The sequence below is a fragment of the Apodemus sylvaticus genome, chromosome 16, assembly GCF_947179515.1.
Source record: "Apodemus sylvaticus chromosome 16, mApoSyl1.1, whole genome shotgun sequence".
Classification (NCBI taxonomy): Eukaryota; Metazoa; Chordata; class Mammalia; order Rodentia; family Muridae; genus Apodemus; species Apodemus sylvaticus.
The window spans coordinates 67,023,106-67,046,845 of NC_067487.1; the positions used below are offsets into that span (position 1 = coordinate 67,023,106).

General features: G+C 48.5%; 1 protein-coding gene across 1 annotated transcript; it reads right to left on the reverse strand.

Moving 5' to 3' along the window:
* Window positions 1-489: 489 nt before the first annotated feature.
* On the reverse strand, window positions 490-23,374 carry Lhfpl2 (LHFPL tetraspan subfamily member 2). Its single transcript, XM_052159831.1, has 2 exons — window positions 22,963-23,374; window positions 490-4,001 (listed from the first exon to the last, which is right to left on the reverse strand). Exons 1-2 carry the CDS (start codon window positions 23,372-23,374, stop codon window positions 3,748-3,750), a joined length of 666 nt encoding a protein of 221 aa, XP_052015791.1. The 3' UTR covers window positions 490-3,747.
* Between the last annotated feature and the right edge of the window lie 366 nt (window positions 23,375-23,740).

The window sequence follows — 23,740 nt, forward strand, 5'->3', positions numbered from 1 at the left end:
AACCATACATCCGTACTAACCATACATATGTACTAACCATACATCTGTACTAACCATACATATGTACTAACCATACATCTGTACTAACCATACATATGTACTAACCGTACATCTGTACTAACCGTACATATGTACTAACCGTACATCTGTACTAACCATACATATGTACTAACCATACATCCGTACTAACCATACATCCGTACTAACCGTATATCCGTACTAACCGTACATCCGTACCTTATGGTTAGTGAGTGCTCTAAAGCACTTTGTCTCACAGCGGTACTTTAAAATTAAGATGCTTCTAATTATGTTGATAACTTCTCCAAGGAAGAAAACCTTACCTGCAAATTAAAGAAAACCTACGATGGGGTTAAGAACCAACAGTAGAGCATGTCAAGATGTTTTGTGTTATATAGTAAGTTAACTTCTAAATTTTGTGTTTTTGATCAAATTATGTGCACTGTATTGAAGCCAGCAAACTTGAAAGAATGAGTTTGCAAAATCGGATTTAATTCAGATCTCAAGAAGGGAAGGGAGGACATTGTGAAAATCCTTAAGTACATAATCCTAATCAATGCTAGACAAACAATGTATTAGTTTACGTATAATAGGATAACCACATACTTGAAGGCTCCGACCAAGTCCATCTGCTCTGGGTACAATTTTATATTTGGCTCAAGTGGCTATTAAACACCAGGCGGTGCCTGAGTCCCTTCCCAGCACCTAAGGACCCACTTGGCTGTGGAAGACGTTCCCCCACGGCCTCAGAATCCCCCACTCATCCCTTGAACTCTTTTGGCTCTTGAGAGTCTTTGCTCCCCGAAACACAAATACAGGCCTGGGGTTCTCAGCAGCCGCGTGCTATTGCACGGAGTGGTCTGTCCTAAGCCAGACGCTCATGGCGGAGAAGGTGTGAGAGCAGCCCTTAAGGATAGTAGTCTAGCCTTAGCATGGACTGTACAAGCACAGGAGGAAATAGCTGCTCACTCTACACCAGCTTCTGGTGCTCGGGCTGACAGAAGAGGCAACAGGCAGCTTCACATTTCACATGGAGGACTAGCACGGACTGGGCCTGGCCTGCTGGATCGACTCGCCCATAAGCCTAGTGATTGCTGTAGCTTAGACCCAGGAGGAAACGCCCTCATACCAGCTTTTTCCTCACACCAGGTCTGTGTGGCACTAAAACGTCACAGACTAATGACTAGTCTGAACTCTCCTTTGCCCAGAAAGAAGCATCCCTGTTTTGAATCTTGTCCAGTTTCCCCAAAGAAAACATACATATGCCTTACTTATTGCACATCTATTAGACAAACTTGTGTATGTGTGATATATATAATTAAATATGCTACACATAAAAACATGACTATGGCACATTACAGAATACATGTATAACAAAGGCCATTCGATATACCATGGATACTTCAAAGACCCTTCCACAGTTATAAATGTAATGTTGAATTACCACACAGGTTTAAAGAAGCCACAGACTCCCAAATGTTTCTTGCGTTAGAGTTCATTGAGAAGCTGAGCACGAATGCAGGCAAAGTAAGACTTTTTCTGGTATAGCAATGGTCCTATTATCTGAGAAATGGGTATCGGCCAGCAAGTGGTTTTACAGAGCCAGGAGCAGTTTCATTCTCTATTAGCACAACTGTAGATGGTCCTTTCATTCCCAGTAAAAGTCTGTGTATTGGTTTGAAGGTCTCTCTGCTATAAAATGCAATCTCATTCCATGAAGTCAGTGTGTAGGCAGTTTTCATGGTGCCCTTGGTGGTGGGGCTGTCTTCTCTAACAAATTAATGAGAAACAGTTAAGTAACAGTGTGGCAGAGGTCATGGCTTCATGTGGGACTGTTACCAGGTTTCTAGGAGTCCACCTCCCCTTGACCCCAGAGAGCAAGTGACAGGAGTGCACCCAGGAGCTGGGGCGTGGGACTGGCCTGTGCAGAGGGGGCTAAGACCGTAAAGATGGACAAGCTAACCTGGTAAACGTAAGGAAAATGAAGTGTTTTGTGTCACAGTTTTCCTAATGAACAAAACTGTGTTTCGTGCAAAGTCTTGCCCAGGTTGGAAACACGGCTACTGTGCTGCCAGAGGCCCTGCTTAGGACGTCATCAGTACCCCATGCAGATGAGCGCTTTCTCCATGTGCTCCATGGCATGTGATGGCACGTGTGCTCGGGGATATCTGTTCCTGTTTCCTGAGTGTTCCTAGGGTTGCTGAGGGAGCCTCCCCCTTCTCTTTCAAAGAAGCCACAGGGTCTCCACCTTGCTTACTTCGAATACTGATTCCAAACTGAACTTAAGATCTGATTCATACCTTTCATCTGCATGAGAGATAAGATGGTTTCTGATATTGGCCAAAGGGCCAAATTATACTATAATTAAACTGCAGTGGGCCTAGCCCATCTATATATAAGGAAGTTGGTCTGAACCAAGGCTTGGCTCTAAACTGACATAGTGATCACTGGGGCAAGGTTGTAAAATCTGAATCAGGGTTGTAAACCTTCTGAGCAGACGCCTGCCAGTGGGAGGTGCTTCACTATTGTACTTTTAAGACAAAGCCCTCAGTTGAACATATTTCTAAAGCCAAAGAGGTCCACTCCACTTGCACCAACCGCTATGGAGGGTCCCTGTATCTGCAAGGTTCATAAGATGCCAGACTATGGTGTTTCTGGCTACTTTGATCAAATGGGTAAGTTATGGAAACTGGATTAAAAGCCCTGAGTCCTCTTGAGTAGGCGTTTGGTGGCTCTGTGACCTGTTTCCACTCTAACCTGGCCATGGGATTCTTGATGTAGGGGTGAACCAGTGTCAACCAGCCTGCTCTGCGGGTCAACACCAGAAGCTTCTAGGGCTAGCCCCTGCTTTCTGTGAGAACACCAACAGTGGGGCTGGAAAGCACAAACAGAAAAGTTCACTCTGCGAACGCTGAGGTTCTGACAACCCCTCCCTGTGAACATCTGCATGAGCCACAGCAGGTCTGGAGGCTGCAGTCCTTGGAAGCGGGGAACACTGAGGTTTCCCTGGGCAGCCAAGCACAACCCCAACCCTAGGAGAAAACTAACTACCGGAGGAGACTGGGCTATCACAGGCACTAGGCTGGCTGCAGGGAACAGGAAGGTATCTACCTTACTGCTGGGGGCTTGGACTTTTATTCTTACGTGATTGTCTTTCTTTACTCAAATCCTGAGGAGAGTTCCACTGAGCCTCTTACCCTGGAACTCAAACTGGAGTAGTCCCACAGTGGGGTTCTGCACTGTCCCTGCTGTGACCTTGAGCATATAACCTGTCAGCAGTAAGTCTGCAATCTTCCTCTCAGTCTCCTCCAAGAGAGACAACATGAAAGAACGAGGAGGAAAACCAAGACCCCACCCCTCCTGCCACTCTGAGATGCTCATAAGCACAACACTGTGGACCAGAAACCTGCCTCAGGCTATCCTGAGGCTGGGCAACCTTTCTTCAGTTGCCAGGGAGATTGCCGCCCGCCTTGGTGAGTCAGATCACTATCCTTCATTGAGCCCCAACAGGACTCCACAGGGGCTATACCAAGTCCTTGTCTGGTCACGGCAGCCGGCATGTCCAAGAGTGGTGGGTGGTGGGTGATGCCCCTCACTGGTCCCACGAAGGCCCAGGGCTGTGAAATGTAGCTCCCGTAGGTCAAGACTGGCTCTCCACATGATTCAAACGATGAAGACTGTGTCACAAGGCCATAAAGAAAGGTAACGGTGGCTGTAATGTCTTCCACACTAAAGGAGGCAGATGAGGTTTTTCCCCTCTTCAATTTCTTCCTGAACTTTGTCACTGGAGGTTGCAATTTCTGCTTGTGCGGAGAAGACAGCACAGATAAAGGTGAGGACTGTGCCCCCAGTGGCCGTATAAAAGGCCCAGCCCAAGGAGCAGTCCCCAGGTTTGTAGGGGGACGCATGCCGTCCACAGTCTATGACTTCCTGGCAGCCCCAGCCTGCAGGGTAGAAGATCAGGCCGAGGATGAGGAACAGACCTGAGGGACAGAAGAGAAAACAGGTGAAGCCTTTGGCACCTCAGCAGCATCTGCTGCGCCCTGATGGTCTCTGGCTTTGGGCGGGGCCCTCCTCTCTGTCTAGATAGAAGCCTGACCTGCATAGCCAATGTCACTTTACGAGGTACACTTTTAAGTATGGGATTTACATCACTGGGAAGAGAGCTTGCCTAGAAGTATTTCCAGCCAGTTCGGGAATGGTGGAATGTGACTCCACCAGTGAGTTTGCTACGGTTCCTTTGTGTAAGGGGCTGCTAAGGCCAAACATGGCTTTACAAAGGGTCTGAAGAGCTGGCTTAACAGGAAGGGCACATGTTGCCCTTGCAGGACACATGGTTTGGTTCCCAGCACCCAATGATAGCTTCCTACAGGTCCAGAGAACCTGACGGCCAGCCTCTTCTAACCTCCATAGGTACCAAGCACGCATGTAGTCTACATACATGCAGAACACCATAATAACCCATAATAAAGCTTTATTAGAATAGAGAGTCATGCTTGCTTCAGAACATGTGGCTTGCACAACACAAAATATGATCTAGCTTTTGACAGAGTTTGCCAATCGCTGGTATAAAGTAATTCTCTCAGAACCTTGTGGCCTAAGCCTAGTTATAGGCAAAAGCCAGGAGCCTTGAAGGAGACCAGATCTTAACCTCCACCCACAAAAAGCCTTGTTTGGACTGTGTGCCAAGGAGAGAGGTATGTGTTATGCCTCTTTAGACACAAACTGTCTGAACGGCTTTATCGAGCTCTGCCCTGCACACACACCAGCATGCATGCGCCCCACTTGGCCAACACCTTTCTGCCCTTCACCGCGGCATGTTCACAAGTCACTGTGTTTCAACAACCGAGAAGCGGTTTCCTGCCTGGTCTAGCCTAGACTAGGACTAGAGAAACAACTTTAGGTACAAGATTTTCACTTGTAGGTGTGTGCTGCCTTACCCCAGACCTGGCCACACATTTCAGCTGACAGCCCTGGGGCGGGGGTGGGGGGAGTGGGGGTTGGCTTTATTATATGGTGAGGACTGAGCTCTAGAGTAGTAGCTAAGGAGATGTCGTCAGCAGCAAGGAGTAGAAAGCTGACAGGGACAAGGCACTGTGTGTGGACGGCTGGGGACCAGCTGTCTCATTCAGGGGCTGGAATCAGTTCCAAAGCTCACGGAGAATAGTTTAGCCTGGGCCCACAAGAGCAAGAGGTGAGGACACAGGCCAGGTCATTTGTCATTCTAAGCCTTGCCTGAATCAAGACCTGCCTGATTCATCATCATAAAAGTGTACCAGTCTTAAACCTAGAGGGCGGGTGTGGTTTTTAAAGTCTGTAAACAGTACTTTCTTAATAAAATGACACTTATAAACTCTTAAGCCAAACCAAAAGAAAAAAAATAACAGTTTCCAGTGAAATTTAAGGGTCATTAGGAGATTGGAAAAATCTAGAAGATAAAACAAATAAATCTCTTATGACCAATGAGATGGATAGACATCCAACAAAAGGAGTCCATCACCGGGAGTCTGTGTTCACAGATGAACTAACACTGTGCTCTTCAAACTATTCCATAAACTACCAAGGGAACAACTACTGCTAGTGTCATTTTTAAAAGCCAGGTTGCCCTGAGACCAAAGCCAGATATGAGACTATGCACGTGAATGAAAGTCACAGACCCAAACTCCTCAATCCAGTCATAGATCCAGGTCTTCAACACCACGGCCTTCTTGGCTTTAATTCCAGGACTGCAAGGACAGCTCAACAAATGTAAGCTACAATATAGAAATGAGAGATAGGGACAAAAATCTACACCATCTCAACTGATACAGGAAAGACCTTTGATACAAACTTTAACATCCTTTCATGTTAAACTTCTGCAGAAAACAATGCATCTAAGGGTATATATGTGACAAACCTCTAGCGAGCATAGTAAATGCAGGGAAACCAGAGTTAGGGGCTAGATAGAGAAATTGTCTACTACAATTTTAGTCAATAATGTGTTTGAAGTCTTAGAGCAATAAGGCAATAGAAAGAAACAGGGTACAAATAGAAAAGGAAAAATTATAGCTGTCCCTGTTTGTGTAGGAAACGATCCGCAGGAAAGGTGTGGCAAGCGAGTGAGCTTCCTGGGGATGGCTTGGCAGATCACAGGGCGGAGGTGGCTACGCTCTGAAGATGAGTGGGCCCCAGGGGATTTGTCCCAGGATTGCTGTTGCTGCTGCCGCTGTGCCTCCTCATGCCTGCCACAGATGTATTCCTCATTGTTCTGACAGGGTGTGACAGGGCAAAGACAGACCCTTGTTGCCTGTCGTCTGCTATGACTGGTTCCTAGGTATCAGCCCACCCTATTGGGAAAATTTCCTACAGATCCACATGAAGATGAACTTTCATGGATTAATGCTGTTTAGACGAATTAATGATTTTATAGAATTCCTGATTTGATTCAAATAATTTTAGGAAGTTACAATAATTGATAGAAAGTTTAAGAAGATGGTTTATGTTGTTTTGCCAAAAATATATACTAAAGTGAGAATCAAGAATAGAAGGTGTCCCCTTCTCATAGAATATAAGTAAAGGCTGCCTAAGAAAGAGTCCAGTGAGCGTCCATACGTTACAAGTACACACATTGCACTAGGAAGAAGAAAAGGCCTGGGACAAGTTAATGATCATTCATAATTCAGGGCAACATTCATTCTGGGTAAGGTCCAAGGATGAGACACAGGTGTGCACCGTGATAAAGTAAGGCCGTGGCATATGTAACTATCGCTGTGAACTTATAATGAGTTTAGGGAATGAAACTCACAGACAAAACAACTCTAACTTCCTCTGTGAGGCAGTATTTTTTCTGACACAGAGAACTCTTGTCTGAGAAGGTATAAAAGCTGGGACCCAAAATAAAGGTTAGTTGGGGCTCCTTTTGCTTCATCCATTGAATGTGAGTGTGTGGGTCTTTCTGAAGGCCCAAGTAATTAAGTTTTTCTAATCCCCTGCTGCTAGCAGCAGGAGTCAATTGCTATCAGCTCTGGCCCAGAAGAGTAAAAGAGATTTAACTGCCAGAAGCCATTAGCTCTGGCCCTAAAAAAAAAAGCAAGAAGAGCCAGATTGCCTGGGGCTACCAGGTATCAAAGCTGGTCTTTAACAAAAAGCCTAAGCCCTCTACCAGAAAATGCTCAGAACTGGTAAGTGCTTGAATCTCAGATTCCAGTGACATTCTGTGTTCTTCACAGACAGAAGAAAGAAATCCTAAAATTCAAATGAAGGCACAACTGACTCCAACTAGCCAGAACACAGGAAGGGAGATCCGTGCTGGGGGAGGCATCACAGCCCCGCCCCCAGCCCTGGCCATACCCAGAGCTGGCCAGACGTGGAGATACAGGAATAGACCCACACTTTAGCCACACCTGGTTTTCAACACACAGGAGCAAAAGACAATCTCTTCAACAGACAGTGGTGTGAAACCAGAACACCCACATGTAAAGGAATGAAATACACCTCTACCTTTCATCTCCCCCTGTACAAGAGTTACTTCAGAGTGGACCAGAGACCTCAACATTTTTAAGACCTGAAACTGGAAGGGAAGAACACGTCAAAATATGGCACAGGTACAGACTTTTCTGAGTACCCGAGCAGCAAGAATTGATTAATAGGATTATCTGCAATTAAAAAGCTTTTGTGCAACAAAAGCCAGCCTAGTGATGGCAGATAATTTCTGCCTGTACCTGTACCTGCTGGACACAGGGTTAATCCCAGATTGTAAGGTAAGAACTCAAAACTACCAAATACTGTCTTTGAGTATTCTGTCTAAGCTCCACCCCACACTTACCTGGCCACAGCCAGGTATGCCCCGCCCCATAGACCTGGCCCACTATAAAATGGGCTGCTTGCCCCTCCTCTCTCTCTCATCGCTCTCTTGGCACTCCCACCTCTCTGCCCCTCTTGGGCTCTCCCCCCTGCCCCTCTCTCCACGTGGTCATGGCTGGCCTCCACTTCTCTATTCTCCTCTCTCTCTCTCTTTCTCTCTCTGCCTCCACTATACCATTAACTCCCATGCTCTTCCCTGAATAAACTCTATTCTACCATGTCTGTGTGCGTGTGGTCCCTCAGGGGGAAGAGGTGCCTGGGCATGGGCCCGCCTAGGTACCCCCTTCCCCCACACCACCGTGCCACACTCTCTAAACCTCTCTCTTTTTATGACCCTTCATCGGTGCCAAAACCCAGGAACAAACCCATCACTGTCATCAATAGATGAGCAGATATTTCTCCAGGGGGCAGGAGAGAGAGAGAGCTCAGGGAATAAGAGGAAGAGCCAAGTCCTCCCAGCGCCAGGTCAAAGGCCAGGGCTGCTGCTATGCTGCATGTCAAAGGCCTTGGCTGCCGGTTCAGTGAGAAACTAGAGCTAGATAGTGACAGAACAGGACAGTCAAGGTCCTCCTTATACCTTTGCACACATGCACCTACACCGCAGACAAAACACAAGGTTCAGAACTCCAGATACCAAGGAAGCGCAATTCGAAGCTACTTTGACATTGTATCTCGATTCAGTCGCATGGCTATCATTAAAAGACAAATGTTGGGGGGCTGGAGAGATGGTTCAGCAGTTAAGAGCACTGACTGCCCTTCTAGGGGTCCTGAGTTCAAATCCCAGCAACCACATGGTGCCTCACAACCATCTGTAATGGGATCTGGCGCCCTCTCCTGGAGTGTCTGAAGACAGCTACAGTGTATTTACGTATAATAAACAAACAAACCAAACAAAATGCTGGTTAGGATTGGAGGGAGGGGTAGATTTTTTTTATGGGAACATAAAATAATGCAGACACCAAATCAGTATGCAAGTTTCATAAAAGCACTGAAAACAGCTACATATGACCCAGTTCCACCGTTGCAGTCAGCGGACAACAGATACCCGTGCCTCCATGTTAGTGGTGACAACTGTATGAATGGATAAAAGTGACATGCATATAACAAGCAATGAAACGTGTCATTGTAGGGAAATGGTTTTCACTGAAGATCATATAAAGTGAAATAAGCCACATTCAGAAATACAAAGATCCCACTTTTCCCCACATGGACTCTAGACTGCACTTGGACAGACCCACACGTGACCACAGAAGGAGAAGGTGGAGACGGTCTGAGTAAAGGGCGCAGGGCGTGGTGGCATACGCCTTTAATCCCAGCACTCTGGAGGTGTCTGCATGAGTTCCAAGCCAGCCAGGAATACACTGTGGCGTGGACAAGGTAGTGTGCAGGGACTGTGACTGAATGTCACATGATGTACATGTACGAAGTGCTACAGTGGAGCCATGATTTAAGAAAATGTCTATGTGACAAAATGGAACAAAGACCAACAGGTGACAGCCAGGGTAAGGCCATCAGCACAGCTCTCAGAACACAAACAAGCACGGGAGGGTCACCGCCAAAAAATTACAATAATGCCAAAAGGTACCAGCTAAGAGGCTAGAATTTAGACCTTTGAAAGGATCTTTTCCATCTGAATAGATCTTCGCTTTTCTAGGAGATCTAAAATGACTTACTTAGTTCTTAAACACATCTAAGGCCTCCGAGAAACCCAGTAATCCTGAAGAAACCCCGCCGTGTTCTTTAAAAGCCTTCCACAAGGCCTGGTAGTGTCCCCGCCTCCGGGTCCTAAGTGGCTTCTCTGAGAGGCACTGCTGAACCTCCGATTGTCCACTCGCCAGATCCCAGCGCCTCTTCCTGTGAGCCTGTGGTGGGCTTCCACACAGGCTCTACACAGGGGCTGCTCTTCCTCTTGGAAGACTGAAGTGTTTCAACTCAATGTCAATTGCGCATGTCACTTGGCACCCTGCTCTAGGCTCAGACTCATGGAAACACTTTACTATAAAAGACCTTAATGCGCCTGAGGGGATCCCCCTAGGAAACATTAAAAAGACATCCTTCCTTTAGTAGTATAGCATCAAAGTCCCGGCCAGAAAAGTATCTTCCCATTCCTTAGCGCAGGTTCCTTGTACTGCAGACCACTTGAAAGCCTTGTTGTGGCTTCTGACTTAATTTACAATGAAGACCTCAGGGAATCTTATCACAGAAGGGTGTCAAAGCTTGAATCTGTCAAAGCCTCAGCTAGGGTATAGGATCAGAGAACAGTCCACATGGAAAAGTGATAAAAAGTGGGCAAAGAATACCAAGTGTGCAGAAGCAACAGCTACACCTGCCTACCCCGGCCTGGCCGCCGTGAGAATGCAAGAATCCCTTAGGTTTGCCTGAGGGACTGTGGTCCTTCACATAACTTAGCACACATACTCTCTCCTCTCCTCTCTCCCCCACGTACACTTTTAACACCTCAATTGTCCTTTATACCAAGAAATTCCAGAAAGTGTGTTGCTTCGGGTGGCTCCGTCCTGTGAAGTCACACTTGACCGCTCCCCCATCTGAGCCAGTGTGGTGAGCACAGGCCTGGGTCCCCACTGTCCTGAGGAGGAGAGCAGGTCCCAGTGTCCCTCGCAGGGTCCCTGCGTCCTTGCTTTCTTCTGACTAGATCCTTAATGTGGTGCCCATTGTGCTGGTGGACAATTTCTGTAGCCAGAAGCCAAAGACAATGGACCCAACATGGAGTGTTCTAACCTGTTGGGGACCTGTGCTGTGGCTCTATACCTCACAGGACTGTGCCCCAGAAGGTCCCATCTTCACTGTAACTAAAGAAACCTTTCACAGCCTCCCAGTCTACCAGAGAAGACAGAAGATGGCAGCACCCGATGACCATGGTCACCATAGAGCACAGCTCACCATAGTGCACATGGTGGGAGGAGGGAGAGGAAAAGAAACTGATGGTTAATTCTACTCAGATGCTACCTGAGGCTAGAGACAGAGTTTTAACCACCTCACTGTTGGGTACTCTTGTGGCTAACCTAGCTCCCCCAGTGTGACTCCCTGTCATTACACCCTATTTTAGCCATGTTATCTCCTTGTCAGTTGTCCTGGCTTACCACGAGTATACCCTCCCACCCCCGAGTACCAGCTGCTGTTTCTTATCACTGTCCAACACACAGAAGATGCTAAAATCAAATGAAACACAAATAAATAAAACAAAGCCATAGTCCCGCTTCCTCAGCAACAGTCAGCACTGTCTGGGCAAAGACCAGCAGCAGAGTCGTTCCTTACAAATCCTGCTGTCTGTCTGCCTGGGACTGAACACGGCTGCTGGTGTAAATTTAATCAGACCCCTTTGGGGAAGGAAACAGTTTTCAGCCTTCCAGTACTTGACTGTAGAAAGACCAGACTCTGACGAGTTGGAAGGCAGTCATTCGGGCTATGTGGGTACACAGAACAAGACACATAGCCAGAGGGAACACAGCAGGGAGGGGGCGGCCTGGGGGCTGCTTTACAGCCTCTCCTGCATTGTTTTTGATACTTTCTTCCAACCATTTATGAGACTGCCTCAGCACTGGCAGGCCAAGTGGCCAGACCCAGCCTCTTCTGTGTGGATCGCCCGCTACTCACACGGGTGCCATTTCCCATGCCTGACTAGAACCCTGCAGTCCTGCCCTGAGTGATGGCTGTGCAGGCTGGCTCTCCATGTGACATTCGCTGCTCCTCAGATGGCCTCCAGACCAAACACTGCAAAGAGACTAGAGTCCTCAGTTTGCAGAGTAAACTTCCCAAGAGCAGGAACTATGGCTGCCTGTGAAACACCACAGTAAGCCAGAATACTGGGCACTCCCACCAAGTCACAATCCCAGAGACTGAGTACGAGGCTACTGGGCACCCTAACGATCCTGGAGAAGGATGGATGTGACGGAGTGCACACACGCCATGGGCTTGTCCTCACACTGGCACTGTGTGGAGGGCTGGTGCGCAGTGTGTGTGTGTGTGAGAGTGTGTGTGTGTGTGTGTGCACGTGCATGCCTGTGTGTTTGTAGCAGATGTCACTGAGTTTTAGACCTTCAGCACCTCCAAGTCAGAGACATCCAAGAATTGGATCAGATCTTGAGGCTGTCAGCTCTGGACTCACATCCACCTAGACATGCCGCCATCACTCTAGCCCTGTCACCACGTCCCGGTGGGACAGCTTCTCTGTCACTTCTGAGGACCTTCCTGTTTGACCCTTTCTCACACTGCTATTTTTATCTCTTCAGCTGCTGTATGCCATTCCCAACTGTACTTCATTTCTCTCAGCTCTGGGGATGAGGTAGTCTCTTGTGTGGGCTTCTAAGCTGCTTGAGCATATAGAAGCTTTATCCATTGTAGAATCTCCCATACTGACACATGTTGACTGACTCATTGTCCTAAGGAGACATCATAATCTGGTTTCGATCATAAACATGCTAGACAGGTCATTGTCTGCACTGAATAACTGAATGACAGCACCGTCAAGAGCTCATGATATTCCTGAGACTAAGGTAGCCATCAGCTCGGAACCCAGCAGACCATCTACCACCATCAAACAGTCATTCCCTTCCCAGGCTCTGAAGAAACACAGGTGTGTGGCGGGAAATCTACTCCGTGTGTTTTCCGAGATAGTCTGTGACTTAAGAGATCTGGACTCGAGCCCTAACTTAATAAGCCTCAGGCCCAGTCTGTGTTGACCTAGCTCAGCTCACAGAGCAGAAGAGCACTCTGGGTCCCTACCCCAAATGACAATCTACCACAAATCAACTCAACCTCAACCAGAGGACTGACCGCACTCTAGAAAGCCACTGCCTTCTGGAACACAGCTCAGAGACTGTCCAGAGCCTTGAGAAGTGTTGGCACCAACCATCAGGTTCAACAGCCGCTGTCAGTGCCAATTAAAGAGCAAACCAAGACAGGGCTAGAATGCCCGCATGGAATTTGAGCCATGAGCTGGTGTGTGCCAGGCCAGAGGTGCCCAGGCTACCCCTTTTCAGGACCCTGTGCTTCTTCCCAGGCCTTCCGACAACCCACATGGTGAAGGCCCAGGCCCACACTTCTTCCTGATCGTATGTGGTCCTGTGGCTCTCAACACACCTGGTGCTTGCTCCTGCCTCCAACTTGAGGCTGCAGCTCTGCACATCCTGCCGCAGGTATGGAGGGAGGTCTGACAAGGAACACGGACGGACTCATGTCCGAACCGGAACTCTCGTTCAACTGACCACCATGCAAGCTCAAGTTCAATTTTTACGCTGGCTCGGCTCTGAAGTCTTCATCTGGTTGTCACTCTTACCTCGGTGTCAGGAACACCTGCCGACCTTTGCTTGATTGCCTGGCGTGCTCTTTTTCTGAATAGCCTCCTGGTCAATTTCTTTTCTCCTCCTTCAAGGCATCAGCTCTCCTCAGTAACTGCCGCCCGACGACCTAGTAGGACCTATGCAGTTTCTCCACAGTTTCTCCAGACTAAGCCACTTCTGTTTCCCCGTGAGAATCACCACCATTAGCATTTTACACAATTTACTCAGGTTGTTTATTTCCTGTCTCTCTCTCTCTCAACTTGAGTTCTAATCCCATGTGGGTGAGAGGACTGTTCTGCAACTTTTATGTCCCAGTTGCCTAGAACCAGGTCTGACATGTAGTCTGTGCTCAGTGAGTTTCCGCTCACTGAAGGTTGAATGAAAGCTAGAGTCGTAAGATTTCACCGCATTGTTACATGAAGCCACCCCGGAGAGTTCTCGCTGAGTTCTTGAAATAGCTGGAGGAAGACCTTCAGTCGATAATACTAACCCCAGAGGTTGGCAGTTGGTGCCAACAGGAAGCCTGTGTCAGGCCCAAACCACTGGCTGGCCTCTTCCTTGTAGACTGAAATCCTTTCCCTGACTATCGGGAAAGGCTCTTTGCTGACAGACACACACACACACACACACACACACACACACACACACACACACACTCAGTTAACTAAATGTAATTGATTTTCAGGCATCTAGAAGCCACTTTAACCACAAAACTCAAACTTTCCAGCTATGCCCGGCTGCCTGCAGGGGGGGCCAGGGTACTTTAAGAGAGGAGTGTTTGGGGAGAAAGCTGGGAGTGGAGCTTGGGGTTAGCAAGTCCTCCTAGAGGAGCCAGCAAGGGCAGCGATTCACTCTTGCTCAGCAGCCTGAAGACAGTGCAATTCACAGGTGTGTGTGGGGGTGGGGGGTGGGGGAGTGGGTGTGTTTACAATAGAGGAAGATCATGTTTAGTGACTGAACTTTTAGTTCAGCTGACTTAAGTTCACTAAGAATTCAATCACTACACATCTACACATAAGGGACCATCTAGTTCGTGTTGGTGTGAAGAGCGTCTCTGTGCTGGCGAACATTTACCTGTCGGCTTCCCTCTTTTAAATTTTCTTTTTCTCAAGCTGTCTTGTATGCCAGTAGCCACAAGCCACTTAGCAGTCCCCAAGAGCTGTCTTTGAGTCAACACCTGTTGTCAGGAGGCAGGGTTTTCTTGCATCAATCGAGTTGACATTACAAAGACTGACAAAGACACACCATAACTGGCCACAGCTGGCTCCCAGTCACTCTAGGCTGTGTAGATTGTCCCTCCCACAGGCATGAGAGTGACCGTGGAACATCCTTCAGTAAAGATCGAACACAAGGCCATAAGGAGGCTGCCGCTTTTCTGCCTCAGAGGTAAGAGCTTTGAATAAAAGTTATGAGCAGTGGTTAGGCAACAAGGAGGAGAACAATGCACTTATTTCACTAAAGCGAGGACACTAGAAACATCACAGAGGTGAAGGATATAATCAGAATATAAAAGATTATTCTTTAAAGTGAATATATCTGGGTCTATGAAATCTCACCATATTGGCCACAGCTTTCTGGTTCTGCTGTGGACTGACGGGGATCTTTGCAGAATGTACTATACTTGTTCTCAGGCAGCAACTATGGGCTTGGAGTTCTTTAGCAGAGATGCTGAAGGATCTGTGTAAGGCGGAGACACCCCAGGAGCCTGTGCATTTATGAGATAAGAGGGAAGGGGGCTGCTTCTGAGTTCTCTGTCTTCTTGCTGTCTAGCCACAATCTCCCTATAGTTGGATTACTTTTGAAAACTTTTGAGTTTATGGATAAAGCAGATGGAGCAGACCAGGACCTGCTCTTGATGTCCAGTAAGTGTTTCCCAGTCCATAGCAGGAGTCAGAGGTCATCTAAGGAAAAGGGTTGTCAACTGATGGCTGACGTGTCTTTGTGGAACAATATTGTCTGCCTGTCAACCTGGTATATGATTATTAGTAATAACGGAAGGAGAGGAGAAGAGCAACTGGGTGGTACTTCAGATGTTAATAATTAAAAACAGTAATAAAAGGGCTTGGCAGTAATGTGTACACCATCTCTGCAGGTGTCCAGCAGGCTAGCTCTTTCTACACACAGCACCCCCAAGGCAGAGTAACTGGCAAGGAAAATGTGCTACAATGTCAGGCATGGGGACGAGAGGCTCAGCAGCCTAAATGGAATGAATCCTCTGGATGACAATCAGATCACAGGATAAAAGGCCTTACAGCCAAGGCCCCAAGAGAAGTTGCTGTTGTAATTACTGAACAGTAATGGCTACCAATTAAGAGTTATCTGATGCCCAGAGATGATGTCTTAGGCAGGGTTTCTATTCCTGCACAAACATCAGGACCAAGAAATGAGTTGGGGAGGAAAGGGTTTATTCAGCTTACAGTTCTGCATTGCTGTTCATCACCAAAGGAAGTCAGGACTGGAACTCAAGCAGGTCAGGAAGCAGGAGCTGATGCAGAGGCCATGGAGGGATGTTTATTACTGGCTTGCTTCCCCTGGCTTGCTCAGCCTGCTCTCTTATAGAATCCAAGAACGCCAGCCCAGGGATGGTACCACCCACAAGGGGCCCTCCCACCTTGATCACTAATTGAGAAAATGCCCCACAGCCGGATCTCATGGAGGCACTTCCCCAACTGAAGCTCCTTTCTCTGTGATAACTCCAGCCTGTGTCAAGTTGGCACACAAAACTAGCCAGTACAGAGGACATGGAGATACGATCTGTAAGGAAGAAGGGGTCTCTCCATTGTCCAAGCCTCTTTCTGGATCTTTCCCAGCACAGGTGAAGCAGCAGTGGCTTCCACTCCGAGCATCCCACACGTGGTTTTGTTTATGCCTTCCCAGTGATGGGAAATTGTTTCCCATTCAGAGTAAGAACCTACATATTAACTGTGGGTGGGTAACTAGGAGAACTGTTTGTTTGTTTGTTTTTCGAGACAGGGTTTCTCTGTGTAGTCCTGGCTGTCCTGGAACTCACTCTGTAGATCAGGCTGACCTCGAACTCAGAAATCCGCCTGCCTTTGCCTCCCAAGTGCTAGGATTAAAGGCATGTACCATCACAGCCCGTTTTTGTTGTTGTTGTTTTAAAGGAGTTATTTATTTCATTATATGTAAGTACAACTGTAGCTGTCTTCAGACACCCAAGAAGAGGGCATCAGATCTCATTACGGATGGTTGTGAGCCACCATGTGGTTGCTGGGATTTGAACTCAGGACCTTTGGAAGAGCAGTCAGTGCTCTTAACTGCTGAGCCATCTCCTCTAGCCCTAACTAGGAGAATTTTATGAAGTATTTAATAAAGTATTCACCCATCAGGAAAGACAGTTCCTGTTTGACAATCCACGATCAGCTTGCATGGGGCTGGAGAGACGGGTCAGCGGTCAGAGCATGTGCTGTATTTGCTGAGGAATTAAGTTTGCTTCCCAGAACCCACATCTGGCAGCTCACTATAACCCCAGCACCCACATCTGGTAGCTCACTGTAACCCCAGCACCCACATCTGGCATCTCACTGTACTCCAGTCCCAGAGCATCCAATGCCCTCTTCTGACCTCTGCATGCATATGGTCCACATATGTACACCCAGGCACACCCATGTACACATAATCAAACCCAAGGCTTCATACATATTAAGCATGTACTTTCAGAGCTAGACTATTCCCCCCCCCAGTGAGTAAAAGACTTAAAAGACAAAACAAACAAATAAAAAAGCCCAAACCCTGAAGTGATTGAGAGTGAAATCTTCCAGAAATAAGTGAACTTCTTGCCAGGGGGCCTCCAAGTGCAAATGTTAAATAATTCCTACAGCACACCAGATGTCACCGTTCAACACCGGGCCACCGGGATTGTCCTGTGACTGCACACAGCCACTCTGCACTCGGATCTGAAACTACAGTTGTGGGCACTGGCTTGCATTGATGTTTTTATCTTTCATTTTGTAAAGCAAACAGGGTTGAGGATAGAACTCTAACATGCGACACCAGCTGACTGCCACTGAGTCCTAGGCCCTGCCCTTGTTCTTTTTAGACATGATCAGAGCATGCCACCTACATTGGCCTGGAACCTGTCATTCTCCTGCCTGACTCCTAGGATTGCAAATATGTGCAGTATTTTAATACTGGCTTTAAATTCTCAGTATGTGTATTTTTAGGGTGGGAGTGTGTGTGTGTGTGTGTGTGTGTATGTGTGTGTGTGTGTACATGCATTTTTGTGTTTCTTTAGAATACAGTTTATGAATGATAATTTTCTAATACACCTTGGAAGTAGGAATTCAAATCTCTGCACTTAGTGGGCATCAAATGACACCTCTTTGGACTGATGCTTAATTATTGCTGCCTTATAGCATATATTCCCTGTTTTCTCCTAAAGGACTACTAGAAGTTGGTAAATTTGTAAATGTATTAATCTGTGGCATCCTTTTCTCTTTTTAATTTATTTTTACTTTTTAAGTGTGCATGTGTGTGACACACATGCGCGCACTGGGCCCTTTGGAGAGGTCAGAGGTGTTGTATTCCCCTTGTAGCTGAAGTCACAGTGGTTGTGAACCACCCAGTATGGGTTCTGGTGATGGAACGCTCTGAGAGAGTAGCACCTGCTTCTTGACCCAAGGCCCAACCTGTGACATTCTGAAATTGATTCAATCAGGAAACTTCTAACAGAGGTGCTGTCTGCGAAGAGAAACCAAGAGCCCTCACCTTGGGGGCTGGAAGTCCTCTGTGCTTGACTTTCACCAAAAAGGAAAGCTGGCTTGTCCTCACAATTCTCCTTACGCCCCCTTTCCCTGGGGAGATCCGAGGTAGCTCGACGAGGCCACTCTGCCAGTTCAGGAGGGAAGACCAAGTCTGGCTGGCAGTGGTGGCACCTGCATGCCCACTTACCCCTCCACACTCACGTTCATGAACAAAGCCCGGATGGCAGCTGGAGCCGCACACAGCCGCTCACACACAGCCACTCACGCTTAGATGCAGTGTCACGGTCATCGGAGCCCCTGCAACCTCTCATGGTCTGCTAACACTTTTCCTCTGCACAGTCCTCCCACTCTCTCCCACTCTGCTTACTTCTAAGGATCATACACACCGGGCCCTTCATGGGGGCCCTCCCCTGGGTTCCCATGGCTCACCCTCTACGGCAGACCTGCAGAGCAGAGGCCAGCCCACGGCAGTCTGTCTGCTCAGCAAAGAGGGACAGCTTGCTGAGAACGCCCTGTGAGGCTGATCACACAGACAGAGGGCGGGCCGGAGGAGAGAGCATGAGATCTCACAGGCAGAAAGCAGCTTGTGAGGCAGGACTGGAAGACAGCAGGCAGCCGGGCCCAGCGGCCCTCAGCAGATCTGATCCCTGCCAACTGAGCCAAGACCTGAGCTCATTTGAATGGCTTCTGTCCCAAACCTGAGTCACCGGGGTTCCCATGGACTTCAACGGTCACACTGTATGCATTTCCAAAAACAAACTGCTTGATGCTGTCATGGAAAACCTGGATCTTCGCATTCTACAGTTTCAGTATGGATTACATCCAGGTCACAACCTACAGAAGACAGCTGGCGAAAGCCAGCCCTGCTGGCCCGCTACCCAGCTTTTGTAATGAGTCCCAGAGGACTCGGAACCCATGTGTGTTGCTGGCTCTGCCAAGTCCCGGACACGCTCTCCTCTGGTGCACACCAGTCTGCAGGCCAGGGGATTCTGAGCAGCCACCTGCAGTCAGACTCTAGGAACTGCCTCCCGGAAGGGAAAGTGTAAGGATATATGTGTGTGTGTGTGTGTGTGTGTGTGTGTGTGTGTGTTTGTGTGTGTGTGTGTGTTCCAGGGAGAGGAAGAATCTCTGCTCTTTTCTGCTTCTTAGAACTGTGATAGAAGACGAAACGGTCCACAGCCTCAGGACGGCTCTGCACCTGCGCCCTACCACCTCATCTAAGTACCAGAGGGGAGCAGCACGCAGAAAATGCAGGACTTGAAGACAATATGGCCACTTACAAGGGCCAATTAAAAGGTATCCTGTTCCTTAGAATACAAAAATTCTTGGAAACATAACATTCTAAAGTTTGGCTACAAAGCAGCAATGTTTTCATGATCACCACAGAGCTACTGTCGTTTCCCAGACGTCAAACACCGCACTTGTCGGGCTAACACACTACTTTAACCCTCAGCCAGCCTTCAGCTAAGCACTGATTAGACTCGTTTACAAGTGGGCAGACTCGGAGCTGAGAGAAATGAGCTAAGTTGACCAGTGTTTCTCGGGCCTTCTGAGGTAAGGCCTAACTCCAGTGACGCTGGACACCACAGCTTCTGTGTGAAGGCACGGATGTCCAGCTTCCTGGCTGACAATAGGTCAGGCCTTGAAATAAATCCTGCTATTTCAGTTTACTGTACTTGTTTTTAAAGTTACAGGCAAGAAATGTCTACTGAAGCGACAGTATCTTTCACACGTAACTTTAACGCCGAAATACCAATATTTTATATGTTTTGTTTTGCGAGAGGGTCTTGATATGTAGCCTAGGCTGGACTCGAACTTATGGTCCTTCTGCCTCCCTCTCCCAAATGCTCAGGTTACATACTGTTAACAGTTTGCATTTCTATAAAAACCCGTGGAATATTTTGTTAAAATTAGGTATGTCTCAGGAATATGCTTATGTCATCTCATAATTTTATATCCTTTCAGTCACTTTTTCAAGTGTTATTTTTGCCATGGAGCAAGAAATACTAACTACCCCAGTGTTGGTACCCAGAAGCTGTGATGTCCAGCATCACTGGAGTTAGGCCTTACCTCAGAAGGCCCGAGAAACACTGGTCAACTTAGCTCATTTCTCTCAGCTCCGAGTCTGCCCACTTGTAAATGAGTCTAATCAGTGCTTAGCTGAAGGCTGGCTGAGGGTTAAATAATACTAGAGCTTACAGCTCTAGTAAGCAGAGCTTCACAGTAAGCAGACCACAAGGGGGCGTAATAGAGCAAAGCTTCAGGCAGCCATTCATGTGTTGAGAGTGGGACAGCCTCTGGCAAAGGGCAGGCCAGTCACTATCTCCACCCTGGTATGGCTATTTTTGTAGCCAAATATACCAGGACTAGGTCTACAAGGGGCTGGGTGCCTGGTGTGGACCTCCATCCTAGGAGAAGGAACTTAGTAAGCTTTCTAGAAGACGTGGGAACATGGGAAGAATAACTTCCCGATGTTTATCTTCACCTCACTATGGTGTGCGGTGAGCCCTGCTGCTCAAAGCGGCCAGCCTTTTCTGTGTTTCAGAACTTCACCTTACACCCGCAGCCTCCAGAGAGCAGACTGCAGCCAGGAGGACCGACTGCAGCCAGGAGGACCGACTGTAGCCAGGAGGACTGTCTGTCGTCTGCCAATTGAAAACTGTGAATAACCCCAGAATTTCTGAAATGTGCTTAAGGCACAGGGATGAACAGAAAAGTCAAATTTACACAAACTTCTCTAGGAAGATCAGACTTTTGTAACTCTCCTCTCTAGCAGGCTGCCCACAAGGTATATACAGCCTCCTTAGCTCTTCTCAGATGATCTATGAAGAGCGAGAAGTCAGACAAATTCACGTTCAAGGATGCATATTGAACTCTGCAAAAGACGTTTGCTTGCTAGTTAGGGGACGCAACAAACAAGAGCGTAACAAGATTTGTTGGGCTAACATCCTCAGGGATAGAGTTTGCTGGAATGATCCTTGTTAAAAACCATACAGGAACCTGGATGTGATAGTCCAGTGCCGGTAATGCCAGCACCTAGAAGCGGAGGCAGGAGGATTCCCATGTGTTCAAAGGGAAGAAAAAGAAACATAAAAACAAAAGAAGCCACACTGGAATAGTCTTTAAGACCAAAAGATAAAGGATGTCGTTACTTTGTATCCAAAGACTACAAAAGATAAGCCGGAGCTCAGACTTCCTGCCACCCCCACCCGGTAAATGGCTACTGTTTTTGTGTTTGTTTGCCAGAAGGTAGGTATTTCTGTGAACTTCTCAGGGGAAGAGGAGCTCCTAGAAAGCCACACCAGGAGTCTCTTACAGGCCAGCTTAAAAAACCCCACCAGCAAGGCATGAAACCACAGAGGGTCAACTGGACCTGGTTGGAAAGCTAAACCCTTCTTTCTGGCTAACCAGAGGCCTTCAAGAGGATTAATTACTGAACCCTGGGCGCAGGCTGTGTGTTTAGTTTGACTTTTTTTAAACACTTTGGTAACACTTCACAAATGTTTTAAGATCAGATAACCCGGGGCAGTATGTCAGAGCAGAAGAAAGCTGACAACACCACCACCACCACCACCACCACCACCACCACCACCACCACCACCAACACCACCACCACCACCACCAACCCAACCCCTCTGCCTTTAAGGATTCTGGCAGGTGAGACACCAGGGATACAGGCTTCAGATTTCACACGTGACTGTAAAGGACTAAGAGCCCACAGGATTAGAAGGATTAGATGAAAACACACACACAGAGGTGACGTCCCACTTTGCAGAGAGGGGGATTGGCACCCTGTCCCAGAGCGAACCTGCTAGGATGGAAGCCTGCTCTAGCAGATTCAGTGAGTCTATATCATCCTCTCAGATAAATGAGTGCCCAAAAAACAGTCACATGGAGAACAACCCCAGGGGGACAGCTCAGCCTGCAGGGCAGGGCGTGTCACCTCTCTCAGCTACCCCAGCCTCAGTCACCGCATACAGTGCCCCCTAAGGTTGGAGGAACAGAAAAAATAAAAGGTTATCTTATCAGCTGTTGGAGAAAAGCCCTGCCATTTGATCTGTTTGTTTGGAAGCAGCCCCGCTGAGCTCACGACTTTGCTGTGAGGCCGAGCAGAGACAGCTCAGGTAAGCTCTGGGGCTTCCCACCTCCCGGGATCCGAGGCTCAGCGGCCTCCACTGATGAAGGGCCCAGGCCCTGCTTATGCGGTGCTGAGAGGGAGACTCTTCAACAGGGCTGTGGTAGATTCCTGCTCCTCCCACTGTAGCTCAAACGAACGGTATACCCTGTTTAAAATAGGAATGTTCCCCAAGTTCATTCTATCTCTGGGCATGGGTTCTGACACAACTGCACAGAGGCAGTCCATTCAGCCTGGGCTAACTGCTGTTGTCTTGGGCCAGGGTCTACCTTTCAACCCTTTGGGGGAACCTAGGTAGTGCCAGGGTCCACAGACCTTCCCTGGAAGCCTTCCCTCCGGGATCACTGTCAAGAACTCAAGACTTTCCACCGATTTCCAACAAGCTCATTAGTGAGAAATACCCAAAGTGGAAGCTAGTTAGCTTGCATCTTCTGATCTGAGGGCACAGAACATTCTTCTGTCAGGCTCCAGGAGACAACAGAAGTGGAGCTTTATTAAACACTGAGCAGCTGATGCTAATCCCGTCCGGGGAGGCTGGAGTCCTCCCAGCCCAAAGCTGAACTCACTGGGGTGGGAGGGCAACCTCTCAGCCTCCAACTAAACTCCAGGGCAATGTCTTTCCGCGTTAGCAGAGTTCTTGCTGCAGTTAGAACCAGTTCTGACCAAACCTCTCAGATATGCCCTCACCACACGCGCACGGGCGCTTGGTCGAAAGCACAGTTTTCATTAATGAGAAAAAGCAAAAAGTAGAACAGTTACTCAAACAACTCAGACCCAGAGAAACCGAGCAGGGAGGGGGGCTCGCAATGCCAGATCGCAAGCCTAGGTCTTACTGTTGAGACAGTGCGGCCAGAGGAAAGAGATCTTGGCAACTCTCTTCAACAGATGCAAGCACTAAGTGCCAGGAGTCCCGGGCTCTGGCTTTCCGGCTCACCCCAGCACTCACCTGCGATTCCCTGCAGGAGCCCGCAGACGTTGAAGATGCTTTTCCTCATGATGCTTTGCACGCACATGGTGAAGACGGACACCAAGGCCACTACGCAGAGAATGAAGATCCCCACGGCCAGGAAAATAGCGGTAGCCCGCCAGAAGCCGCTGGCTATCTCCCCGAAGCTCTTGGCGTAGGTCCCGCACAGTGTGTCCCGAGGGACTTGCTGCATGGCAGGGGTGCGGAGGCAGAGGATGCCCAGGTAGTGGGGCTCCGAGTCCATGCCTGCCTGCTCGTCGTCGCCGCTGCGGGTCTTGGCTTTCCCGATCAGCCAGTCGGCGCTCATGAAGGCAACGAGCTCAGCAAAGGCCACCACGATACTCAGGAGGGTCCAGAGCATCGAGCGGCAGGTGACGATGACATGACACATATTGATGTTCACCGTGGGAAAGCGAGGTTGGAGTCCACGGGGTCAATCCGGAAAGACAGATGTGAGTTGCGAGGAGGTCCGGGAAGGAGGTCTCGGCGAGGGTCGCTCAGTCCCGTCCGAGGCAGCAGAAGCAGGGAGGGCTGGGTCCCGGGCTGACAGCATTCAGACGGAGCACTGAGTCCCAGTGGCCAGCAGCCTCACCTATGTCCAGAAAGGAGGAGGGTGAGCAGCTGGCCAGGCCCCGCCCCGCCCCGCCCCGCGCCACCCCCACCCGGGACGCCCGCCACCTTCCCGCCCACCTTCCCGCGCTCAGCTCGCAGCCAGGCGGCCCGGGGCTCTTTCTAGATGGCCATTGTTCCTCTTTTT